This window comes from Electrophorus electricus, chromosome 4 (assembly GCF_041902795.1).
Source record: "Electrophorus electricus isolate QZ-2024a chromosome 4, ASM4190279v1, whole genome shotgun sequence".
Lineage (NCBI taxonomy): Eukaryota > Metazoa > Chordata > Actinopteri > Gymnotiformes > Gymnotidae > Electrophorus > Electrophorus electricus.
In genome coordinates this window covers 35,012,501-35,025,348 of record NC_137500.1, presented here as the reverse complement: position 1 = coordinate 35,025,348, position 12,848 = coordinate 35,012,501, and the positions used below count along the sequence as shown (strand labels likewise).

The following is a 12,848-nucleotide window of genomic DNA, read 5'->3' as shown; positions in this document are numbered from 1 at the left end:
CAGAAGTCAAACAGGTGGCCCCTATTATAGGATGAAAGCAGCAGATGTGCATACTGGTTATAGTGCATTTCTCTCTAAAAACTGAGTAAAACGGGCCGTTCTAGACATTGTTCAGAAGAACAGTGTACTTTGATTAAAAAGTTGATTGGAGAGGGGAAAGCATATAAAGAAGTGCAGAAAATGATAAAACGATCAGCTAAACTCAGCTAAAACGATCTCAAATGCTTTAAAATGGCATCCAAACCAGAAAGACATAGAAGAAAAACGGAAAACTTCCAATCGAATGGATCGAAGAATAGAGACTCAGCCAATGATCAGCTCCAGGGAGATCAAAGAAGGTCTAAAGTTACCTGTGAATACTGTAACAATTAGAAGACCCCCATGTGAAGCCAAGCTATCGGCAAGAAGCCCCCGCAAAGTCCCATTGCTGCAAAAACAACATGCTGAAGAGGTTACAATTTGCACATCAACTGGCCTAAAGAGAAATGGCGCAACATTTTGGGGACTCATGAAAGCAAGATTGTTCTTTTTGGGTCTAGGGGCTGCAGACAGTTTGTCAGATGACCTGAATTCTGAATTCAAGCCACAGTACACTCTGAAGACAGTGATGCATGGTGGTACAAGCATCATGAAATGCGGGTGTTTCTCATACTATGGCGTCGGGCCTATTTATTGCATACCAGGGATCATGGATCAATTTGAATGCATCAAAACACTTAAAGAGGTCATGTTGAATCGTGTCGAAGACAAAACGCCCTTGAAATGGGTGTTTCAACAAGACAGTGACCCCAGACACACCAGTAAGCTTGCAACATCTTGGTTCCAGACCAAGAAGATTAACTTTACGGAGTGGTCAGCCCAATCTCCGGACCTTAATCCAGTAGAAAACTTGTGGGGTGACATCAAAAAAGCTTGGCAAAACCAAGAAATGCAGAGGAATTGAGGAATGTAGTCCAGTCATCTTGGGCTGGAATACCTGCTCACGGGCCAGAAGTTGGTTGACTGCATGCAGCACAGATGTGAAGCAGTTCTCAGAAACAGTGGTTATACAACTAAATATTAGTTTAGTGAGTCACAGGAAAGCTCAATATTCAAGCATACAGTAAACGTGTGAGTTTGTAAAGAAAAATGCAGACTGCTATTTTTTTAACAGCCTAATGTTCCCTTTTCTTCACTTTCTGTAAAGTAACAACACATTTGATGAATTTTAATTCGTGTTTTGATTTGGAATAGAATGTGCAGTGTTCTCAATGCATTTGTGTGTATGAAAATAAAAGCTATTATAAGAATTTTGAGCTTTATTTACTTTTTAAACACCCTATTATTTTGAACACAACTGTAAGTGTGTTTGTTGCTTATTTATGTCTATACCTTTCAATAAACTACCAAATCACTACCAAAAATGAGTCAATTTATTTAATAATTTTTTTTTAATGGAGGTCACTGAAGGCTTAGTTGGGGGATGGTAGCACTATAATTCATTATGCTAATCTGTCTCTAATGGTTTTATTAATTTCTATCCCTCAGTATTTATTGAAATGTTTTAACCCAGTTCCCACTAGAGCTTCATATAACTTTAGCTGTTCTGCATCTCCAAGTATTTTAATTGTTGCTTTTTTAACTGAATTCAAAGCTTAATGCTGGCATAAAGGAAGGCTTTTCTTTTTCAGCATTGTCAGAAAAGATACATTTTTTCCATTTAGATATTGCAACAAGTTAAATAACCAGCACTGAGCAATTAATATTTAAAGAAAAATGAACTTACAAGAACCTGTATGACATTGATTTTATAGCCACTTCAAATGTTTGAGATGGCTTAGCAGAAAATCAGTGTAATGTAGCTAAAAATCCTGAATAAATGTGTCTGACCCTGAAAAAACAGAGACCTACCTTCTCCTTCATCATAGATGTTCAAATTAAGAGAGGGAGACCAGAGAAAGAAGACAGACATAGAGCATTTGTTCATTTCCAAGCTATCCTACTCTTTATTTAATGCAAATTACAGTACCAGGTAACTATTCTCTGAATCCAAGTCACACCAAGGACCAAAACGGACTTATTTACAAGGAAAGGAGACATTTAGCATACCTTCACAGAAAAAAGTATATATTTAAAATAATTAAAAAAAAAAAGTTCAGTCACAAACAGAGGCATTCAAGTAGTAGTGATGTTATACAGGTTTTTTTGTTGTTATAAACCAAGACAGCTTTTTTAAAACAATGTAGTGTGACGTCTGCATTTAACCCACATTGTTTTTTAACAATGTAATATGATGTCTGTATTGAACCCACAGTCCTTGGTACTGTTTTTTGTCTTTTTTGTTTAAAACCTTTGTGCCTTTACATTTTTTAACTCTTATTTAACTTTAGTCACAAGAAGTGGTCACACTGTTCGTGGAAAGTAACACATCTATGAATGCAAATCTTACAAGCAAGCTTTACCCACAGGTTGAAGGAATGAAGGATCAGGTGGTGCTACGTGACAACCCTAAGCACTGCTGTTGGCTGGCCATTCTACTGTTCACTGCAGAAAGGGCAGGCATATGCTGACTGCAGAGATTCTTTTGGTGGCACAAGATTAAGAACAGATGGTTGATCCAAATGATTCACATTATTTTCACACACACTCACAATAAAACCCCTCCACATAAAATCTATGTGTTGTTGATTATCATAAAAAGAGTGTGCGTATGATCAGAGAAAAATAAGGCTCAGGCTGTATATCATAGTACCACTGCACCATTCAAACACACAGATGTTGGCATCCTGTTTTATGCTACCATATTTGCTTCAGCAGATCTACCAGGAAATATGTTTGACTGCTAATGGTGAGAAAAAGGCTGTGGTTCCCAGTTGCTGCTATTTTGGATAAAGCCTTCATTTCTGATCGTGTTCAGGAGCATTGAAACTACATATGTGCAATGTTTCGCACTAGTGAAAAAGTAAACAAGTTCTGCATATTTTACCTGGGTTCCTGTCTTTGCCCAGAAAAGAAATCTATAGCATCTCTGATTACAACTCTGCTTACTTCTTCCCAACATAGGCCAGAAAAAATAAATATATATAAAAACATTACAAATAACGTCAATATGACAATGGTTGATGATGGGAAGTCTGTTGGACAGGAGGCGAGCTTTAAACAGACCAGTCAACAGCACCTGCATGGGGGTCACAGAGGCAGAGTTACAGTACTGTGTGAGTAAGGGCTAACAGGAGGAAGTGGATGGAAGCGAAGGCACTCCAAACTATAGATACACTATACAGTTACTACTTCTTGTTACAATAATATAGCTGGCACCTACTGTACAGAGAAGATTGAACTATATGGCTGGAGAAAGCTCCTCATCTATAGTATCCAACAAACAGTTCATTTTTCCCCTGATCTTTTAAATCTTTTTTAAACCTTTGTTAAGTTTTTATTATCATTATTATTATTATAATGATTATTATTCTTTTAAATGTCCTCATATTTGTTTTTGCTCATTAACAGTTCTCAGGTCAGTGTATGTACATACCATTAAAAACAGGCACATAAAAGAAAATAAAAAATAAATAAAACACATTTTATATATATATATATATATATATATATATATATATATATATATATATATATATATATATATATATATATATATAAACTAAACAGAAGAAAATGAAAGTACAAGCTGGAATTTGGCAAGGAGCAACTCTGCTGTACTGTATTTACATCTTTTTGTTGTTTTTGTTGCTATAATTTAAACTTGTATTAAGACATTCTGAAATCATGTACAGAGCTTTTGTCCACTTGCAAATTAAGAGGATGTCAAGGTCGGCAAAAAAAGAAAATTAAAAAAGTGGTGGTTACAATAACACAGCCCCGATGTTACTACATGGAAAATAGAAAACTCATTTCCCCTCAGCACTGACAATCAGCATACAGTCTTTATTTGAACAACATCAGCTATGTGCTGACTTAGCTGGTATGCACCATTTATACTTGGGTGCAAACTAATATTACACTAAACGTTTACTGAATGCTTCCTTGCATTCAGTGTATTCATTTAACCCATGCTGTGACCAAAATTAAATGAGATGTAGCATGAACCTGAGGACTACTGACACAGAGTCCACAATAAATAGAGGAGGAAAGAGTGAAGCAAAACCAAGATAATTATATAATCTGTCCTACAGAGTCAAAAGAAGACCACAGGACAGAGAGCAGATCAGCTGGACATTTCTGGCATTCCTTGTTTGGAATATATACCTATACAGAACCTTTGAGCTAGCAGCCAGGTGACTGCCACAAAAAAGCTCCACATCTGTCCTTGATGTATATATACACACATATATATATACACATACATACACACACACACATACATACACACACACACTGTAGTCCTATATTTTTTTTACATAATGAAAAGTAATATATAAACTGTGTAGGTGTGTGTGTGTATATATATATATATATATATATATATATATATATATATATATATATATATATATATATATATATATATATATATATAAATAAATAGTGTGTGTGTGTGTGTGGGGGGGGGGGGGGGGGTGTATGTATGTGTATAATACAAGAGAAACTGAGACAAGTCTCTAAAGTCAGCCAAGATCCTCCCTCACCCTACCCAACCCATATAGTTCCACTTTTCAATATAAAATAACAAAACATGACTACATGAATTTAAACCTTCTAAAGAAAACTTCAGACCACGTGGAACCTTTTCTTTGCAGTTGGCTTTGTTGCAGAAACATGGTGGCTGTGGTGATTGTGTTGCGTGTCTGACGGGGTGCTTTGTGTACACAAACTTAAACCGAGAGCAGGATGTGTGGAGCTTTTAGGGATTTTTCTAGTCTCATATGTCAAATCATTTTTGCCCCTTAGGATCCCTGGACGCGCCCGACCAAATTCGGGTCATGAACCATCTGCTAAGCCAGAGCAGAGTGGAGTAAATGGAAGGGGAGAGCGAGAGGCGGAGATGAGGAAGGACACTAAGCAAGAGGGAAAGGAGCCCATTTGAACAGCCGGTTTGTTAAACTGAAGAGACGGAAGAAGATGGATTTGGCTACTGAATTGCTTTGAGCTGAGAGATTGTCCACCTGTGAAAACTCTGGTTACCTATGTGACAGTTTTTAAGGTATGTTCTCACCCTGAGCCTTTTCTCACCTCTCTCTCTTTCACTCTTTTTCGTCTTCTATGAAATCACACTGAGGAGAGTTGTTTCCACATACAGTCATTATAGACAGCGTCAAAAACACTTAAATAACGGTTGGCTCTTGGAAAGTTGTGTTTAGATGGTTCAAACCCCACCCATTCAGCTGGGGAGCAGCAGAACAGGGCCTTGCACGGCTGGGCTGGATGTGATTGGTTGGGGCACTCAGGTGGAGGTGTTGGAGGCAGAGGCCGAGGCTGTGGTGGTGGTCTGTCCACGCTCTCCACTGTTGGTGTCTGTACACCAAAAGAAACGAGCTTTACAATGATGAGCTTTTATAATATATACTCTATAATATAGCTTCTATTATACATAAGATTCTATAATGAGCTCTTCCTGGAACTCGTATGTCTAACACTGCTGGACGATGACATGAATGGCCTTTTAAAAATAGGACCTTGATGTTCTTTCATGCACTGAGTATAAATCTGGTTAAAATGTTTGAGTTGTGCTAAACAGTTTACAGCAGTACAGTACAGTGACATCCCGCACCTGCTTACGGCATTCCAGTGACAAGGTTAGGAGTGGTGGAGGTTGAGAAGGGTGAAGCAGACACACCTGTAGTGGTCACACCTGTGGTGGGAGTGGAGGCTCCTGCCTGATTACGCGCATGTGCAGGAATCAATATCGTGGCCAGTGATGGGTTACTGGATAATTCTGTACAGCAGAAGGGACAGAGAAAAAGAAGAGCGATGAGGGGTTGGTAACTTAAACATACAGAGTTCTTTGCAATGAGTGTAATTATTAATCAACCATATATTTTCTCTGAATAAAAACAGGAAGTTCCAACCTTGAGTGGTGAAGTTGAATAATGATGGTTTCTCCCGCCCATTGGGGAGTTTAATGTTGGGGTCCCGAAGTTCGTCAAAGAAAGAGTGTGCGCAGGCCTCCAGGGGGGTGAGACGGGCAGTGGGTGTGTACTCCAGCAGCCTAGAGCACAGGGCGATGGCTTCTGGAGGGGTGCGCGGCCGGAACACCTGCAAGCCAATCAGCAGAGAGGCCAGAGTCAGCCCACCAATCAGCGCGGAGGCTACAGACAAATCAGCAAGTCAGCATACCAATCAGCACAGAGGTAGCGGTCTGTCTAATCTTAAGCATAAGTGTAAACAACCGAACCTTTGAGTTTTCACACGAGTAAACACAGCAACAGAGGCTCCATCCAATCTTCACTAAATAAACGGAAGACAGGGCATTTAGGACATTCTACAGCAGCTGCCAAACTAGCCAGTCTTATAGAATGCAGCAGCGATTTCTATTAGTGCCACAGACACTCTCTGTTTCTTTCTTTTTTCTGAAAGTCAACAGTTGTTTCTTGTGTATCCAGCTGGTGCATGGGATACAGTACAAGGGGAACTTAATAGGAGCGCGACTGAGATCCAAAGTCATGGGTGGGTGCTGGGGATCCTCCCTGTGGATGCTCAGCCAGGTCTGTAATGAAGCCAGACTTTAGTTGCTGCTCATTCCAGGGGCTTTTTGCCTTCAGTCTTATCATCAGTAAATTCTGTGCTCACAGGGGTTCAGGTCAGATGATTCAGCATCCCACAGGTTGCTGCCCCTAAAATACTTCATAGATACTTTAGCAGTAATAGATAGTAAATATGTGTATGGATGCAGAATATAGCACCATACAGAGAACTCTGAGGCAGTGGGATGTAATTTACTGTTAAGATATAATAGATGCAATAGATATATTCAGACTGGACTGTGTTAGAAACAGCCACAGTGCTGTCTCTATATTTATCTCTAGGTCGCGTTTAGTCCGAGCAATAGCTGTATATGCTGTATAACGTATAAGGCTGGCTGCTGTTGCGGAGGTAAATACTGAAATAGTCACACATAAAAGAGTAAGTAAGTAAATGGAGAGTTTATGACTTGGAACTATTGTTCAACAACAAAATAATGATTATAGATTGCAGGGTGAGAGAGAGAGAGAGAGAGAGAGAGAGAGAGAGAGAGAGAGAGAGAGAGAGAGAGAGAGAGAGAGAAGAGAGAGAGAGAGAGAGAGAACACAAAAATATAAGTCCAAGCCGAGTAGGCTCTTTATACTATGAGGAATGACCACCAGGGGGCATCAGGTACATTTAAACTCTAAGAGCGTCAGCTATGCCAAGTTTAAAATTCACAATGTTTCAGCATTGGCTTATGAATGCTAAAGGTCAAATAAATTAATATTTTTACTCTTTGCTGATGCTATTTTTCTACACTCCACATTCACAAAGTCAGCACAAACAGCTTGACAATTAGCTAATGAGCTGAATCAGGCATGTTTGTGCATGGCTCCTCAGGATACGGACTTGTAAAGACTACCTAAAGCTACCATGTTTATGTCATACTAATGCCCTTTGATTCAACTTTAATTTGTTGGACCGAAAACAAATAACTGCTTCCTACAGGTGATTAAGACACCACAGAGCGAATTTCATGTGCAGTAACCATACTGATTTATTACCCAGAGCGTTCAGTGAACCAATGAAAACTAGATTTCTGATTAATCTGGAATATTTCCACGAATGTGTATTAAAATCCCAAACATGAACTGCTTAACTGCCAAGATGCTTCTGCGCTAAAATGAAAACATGGTAAATATCCATTTCTGTAGATTCAGATGCATTTATTCAAAGTTTTCTACTAGTACTACTACTACATTACTCCAAACTGGACTAATAAAATACACATCTTGGTTGTGGAAGGAGACACAAACAGGGCAGGAACATGGGGCTGTAGAGAGGAGCCCTCTCTCACAGAGCAAAGAGAAGTCAAAAGACTGTTAGACATTCCATGTAACAGCCTAATGACATGGACCCGACCTGAACTTTATTGGCATGCTATACATATTGAACCCTGAGCCTGAAACCACTCCCAGACATTAGCTGTGGTGTAATCATAAATGTTATAGGCATTACAGAAGAAATTGATCAGGATTTGACAACCTAGAATAATCTAAGTATCAAATGCATTTAAAAACATGCATGGTAGCTCAAACCTGGCTCTGGAACCTATCAGAATGGCCAGAATGTTCTCACTTTCTAACAGCTGATGAAAAGCAGCAGTTTCAGACTAGATCCTGGTAAAATGCAAATGAACAGAGAAGTGCAAGGAGGGTGGCCAGGAAATAAATAAATAAATAATGGGTGGCCAGACTGAATAAACTAGACTAATCTGTTCACTCATGATTATGAATTGGTCACAGATCAAAAGCCAGGTGAATGGGATGGAACCAGGCCAGGCAGCTGAGCTCACACTAGATGCTATGGATTGGCATAATGGTAATGGCAATTAATGGTGTTGAAGAATAGAAACAGATTTTCCTGTACCTGCTGACTCACCTTAGTCCATGGGTGGGCCTTTATCTGCGGAAACTTGAACTCTGTGTAATTAGGGTTCATCTCTCGGATCTGCTCACGAGTGGGTGTGCCCAATACCTGAGAGTGACCAAAGTGAGAAAATGAGGTGTGTGAGAAAGCGAGACAATGAGGGAGAGAGAGGGAGAATGAGAGAAAGAGGAAAAAAGTTCAAATATGGAGGAAACTAGGAAGAGGTATAAAGAAGTATAAAAAACAGCAGGACCCTACTACAATATCAATCACTCTATCACTGTGTGCTCCCTCAGGAGGAAGCATTTCATACCAGCTGCTCCTGGTCTCCTTCTATCAGCTTTTCTGCACACGCACGCACGCACGCACAAACTTGCTCAGCAATGTAGAGGCACCAGTACCTTGATGATCTCTACCAGCTGATCTACTCCGCTGTCGCCGGGGAAAATTGGTTGCCCTAGCAACAGTTCAGCCAGCACACAGCCAGCCGACCACACATCTAGAGTGAAAAGAGGGTCAAAGGTGAGCAGAGGGTGAGAGAGTGAGTGTGGCTAATGAAATCAACCACACTCTACACCACACACTACACTCAGGAGCTCTAACTTGTTCACACGTGCACACACACGCACGCACACACGCGCACACACAGATTTAACATACTTTAATAATTTCCACATTTTGTATGTATTTTAAATTAATATAGCAACAATATTTGTGTTGCTATATTGGATTTGAGTTGATTTAATATACCAGGAGATATGTTCAGGAAATATTAGCAATACCAAAATTCATTAGGTATAGCACTACTCTATTTAGTATGCCATTGTGGTCTAAATGATAGACAATACCAGTATGCTAAATATAGTCAATAATTAGAGAAAAATTTATCCTGCCACAAGAGGAAGTCTTGTTTAGTTTGTGGGAGTTAATAATTGCATTCCTAAATAGGATGTTTAGTTCAGTGTTTACCACACCTGTAGTATGCTGCAGATGCAGCTTATGTAAGGTAGCTTTAGTGAACCTATGCTGGAGGTTATGTAAGATAGCTTTAGCATTCCCATATTGGATATTATGCAAGATAGCTTTAGCATACCTATATTGGATGTTATGTAAGATAGCTTTAGTGTACCTATGCTGGAGGTGTAGTCAGTGGCTCCAAAAATGAGTTCAGGGGCTCTGTAATACCGCGAACAGATGTAGGACACGTTTGGCTCCCCGCGAACCAGCTGCTTAGCACTGCAGACAGGAGAGCATAGCCTTCAGTCAAACCAACTTCACCACTGAGCCCTTTGGCAGCTGCACCTAGCGTCCAGCCAGACTTCAGGCACTCGTAAATCTTCAAAGCAATGTTCATCTCATGACTCCAACATGTGGGTAGAAAGTGCCGGTAAAGATTTCAGCTTTTCTAATAATTAGCCAAGGTTCCAGGAACTTCACGGTTGGTTGAAAGTTTTGAACTGATTTTTGTATGCTTATTAGCATTTTTCATTTTGATGAAAGAAGATCTCCAAGTTTCCATAAAGTTTTAAAGTAAATTGTATGACCCAAGGCATAAAAACCTAACAGCGGCAGCTGGCAGGGGCAGCTTTTACACTATCAGACCAAATCTGAACGAGTCACAACCCACCAGGCCAAATCTGAATGAGTCACAGACTACCAGGGCAAATCTGAATGAGTCACAGCCCACCAGGCCAAATCTGTACAGCATACCAGAGTCACAGCATACCAGGCCTAAGTGCATTTGTTTTATATTGTTTTATATTGCAAACGTATAGTATAAACACAATTTTCAAGAAATAAAAAATCCACAAATTAGTCAGCCTTTGTCTTAGTAATAGCTTCAACAGCTTCCTTTGGGGGACATAAAAAACTGCAAACTGATAAAATTTCCATGTTCATTGAAATGTCATTTAAAAAAAATGTAAAATGTTAATATAAAACATGATATCATACAATGTGATAGTTTTCTATAATTAAAAGCACAGATAATCATGCACGTCATCCCACTGTTGTAGTAATGTTGCATTTACTAGGGTTAATCAGAATTAATTAACTGTTGACTTCCTGACAGAGTAGGCAGAGAGGCAAACCTTTAGGTTGTTTAGGTTGTTTACTGATTTCAGTCATCATAAATTCTGCAACCACATTTGAAGCTATTGCGTTCAAAGTAAAACTGACCAGGAATCTGACAGACTGAGCACAGTAGATCCCAACATATCACATCTCAGAAACTGATTCGCCAAATCTAAATGGAGTGACTTATGATTAAAGCATCTGCTTTCCTCAACACTGCCCATTGCAGTGCCTCGGTATGTGCAGGCCATATAGTGGCCCGGAGAGTCAAGGCTGGGTGCATGCAGACTGACCTGCCGAAGTCACAGAGCTTAAGGACAGCTGTCTCTGGGTCCAGCAGCAGGTTTTGGGGTTTTATGTCCCTATGGCAGATTCCAAAGGAATGGATATAGGCCAGACTCCTGAAGAGCTGGTACATATACAACTGCACCAAAGGACACAGAGTAAATATAGAAGGCATGTTAGGAAAGACAGACAGGAAAGATACAAACTGTTGTACACTGATGTTTATTACTGTTTTTACGAGAGATAATAAAAATAGAGATTTCCTTATGATTACTGAAATGAATGCAGCATTTAGACATACTAATATGCATGTTTGTGGAAAGCACCCATAAAAATGCTAATAAAAGAATGTGTGTGTGTGTGTGTGTGTGTGTGTGTGTGTGTGTGTGTGTGTGTGTGTGTGTGTGTGTGTGTGTGTGTGTGTGTGTGTGTGTGTTATGTGTGTGTTACTGAGGGTGTAGTCCAACTTAGCTCTAGTTCTTGCTACATCTCCAAATAATTATATATGTCATAGCCCGGTTTGCAAAGTTTCCAGTCTACAATCTCTAAATCTGTATGTAGGCGTGTGTGTGTGTGTGTGTTTGTTCATGCCACATCCTGTCCGTAGCAGGAAGGATATAGTTCTGCACACAAAGGGGTGTAATGATGTCATCACATCAGGCCAAAGAGTGGTGACGCAGAGTTACTCAGGAAGAAAGAGAAGCAATTCGTGCCAGCAAACACACTCCCATAATGTATACTCAGACATTCTTTGCCCACACATGCTCTTCAATAATCAAAGACAGACCAGACATACCACAAATTGACACACTCAATAATATACACCTCAGACATAAACCCAAATTAAAACGATCAAAGGAAACTCACACAGAGACATGTAACTTTCAGTAGGAAATACACAGGGACACAGGGACACACACGGACACACACACACACGGACACTTTCTCATCCATCAGAGGAATGCATACACACCTTTACATAAACCATAGGGAGGGTCTGTTTGGCCCGGCTGTAATGTCTGGCTACTCTGTAGACGGTCTCAGGGACGTAGTCCAGGACAAGGTTCAGATACACCTCATCCTTCTGCAGGGACACAAAAGGAAGGAAGCTCACATTAGATGGAGGACATGTACCGACAGAATTACAGGACTATCAATCGTCCCCATATCTAATGACTTCATATTTTCTTTGAAGCATGAACCGTTGGAATCTGATTTTGTATTATATTTATGTAGCAAATGACCAGCAGTAAGTAGACAGATAAGATCAGGTTAAACACAGACATAACATAATGTGTCGCATATGGTATGTATATCAAATAACATACATATTTTATATGTCATTTCATCTTATTAGGCCGTTGGACTAACTTGCAAAGCTGGTAGGAAACAAAGCCTTCAAGCTCACTGAATTTGGCTCCGCCCTTCACACATGTCTACACCAATGAATGGTTTAGAATACACGCAGCCATGCAATATAACAAAAACAGGCTTTTCTGTCATGAAGTCACCATGGCTGCTCACTGCTATGCATTGTGTGCGACTCTCTCCAAGGGAGTTGGATAATCACCGCCTCCCTCTTTACATAACACAAATACTCAGACTCTGATGTCACATCCTCCTGAATCTATTAAAGACATGGAACACAGACAGGTTGGAGGCTGTTGCCCACTTGAACTGACATAACCGTGCGTGTGATGTCACTTCCTTCTTTAGCAGTCCTTACCTTTCCAGCACTTGGCCCATATAAAGTACTCATTTACATTCTGGTTCTGCTGGATTCTTTCAGTACAACACTTTTATTGCTCCATAATTAATTAGTACTTGTGTAATTAATCAAGTCATGCGGTGAGGCGGACGGGATCATGAATAATCATGATCATGATCTTCCACACCAAGCCTTGAAGCTACTGTGCAGAATTCTACTGGAAACTGCATCCAGCATACTTCGGCATGGTCAG

General features: G+C 39.9%; 1 protein-coding gene across 4 annotated transcripts in view; it reads right to left on the bottom strand.

Moving 5' to 3' along the window:
- Positions 1-4,534: 4,534 nt before the first annotated feature.
- Positions 4,535-12,848, bottom strand: part of gsk3ba (glycogen synthase kinase 3 beta, genome duplicate a) — a 29,918-nt gene continuing 21,604 nt past the window's right edge. For 2 of the 4 annotated variants that reach the window (XM_027011895.3, XM_081713487.1), the window contains 8 exons: positions 11,861-11,971; positions 10,896-11,026; positions 9,659-9,765; positions 8,931-9,028; positions 8,530-8,637; positions 6,006-6,192; positions 5,774-5,872; positions 4,535-5,451 (listed from right to left, as the gene is read on the bottom strand). In XM_027011895.3, the coding sequence (XP_026867696.2) occupies positions 5,381-5,451; positions 5,774-5,872; positions 6,006-6,192; positions 8,530-8,637; positions 8,931-9,028; positions 9,659-9,765; positions 10,896-11,026; positions 11,861-11,971 (912 nt within the window). In that variant the 3' untranslated portion in view covers positions 4,535-5,380. Of the gene's footprint in view, positions 5,452-5,707; positions 5,873-6,005; positions 6,193-8,529; positions 8,638-8,930; positions 9,029-9,658; positions 9,766-10,895; positions 11,027-11,860; positions 11,972-12,848 lie in introns of all 4 variants that reach the window. The other 2 variants (XM_027011896.3, XM_027011897.3) reach the window with 2 other exon arrangements.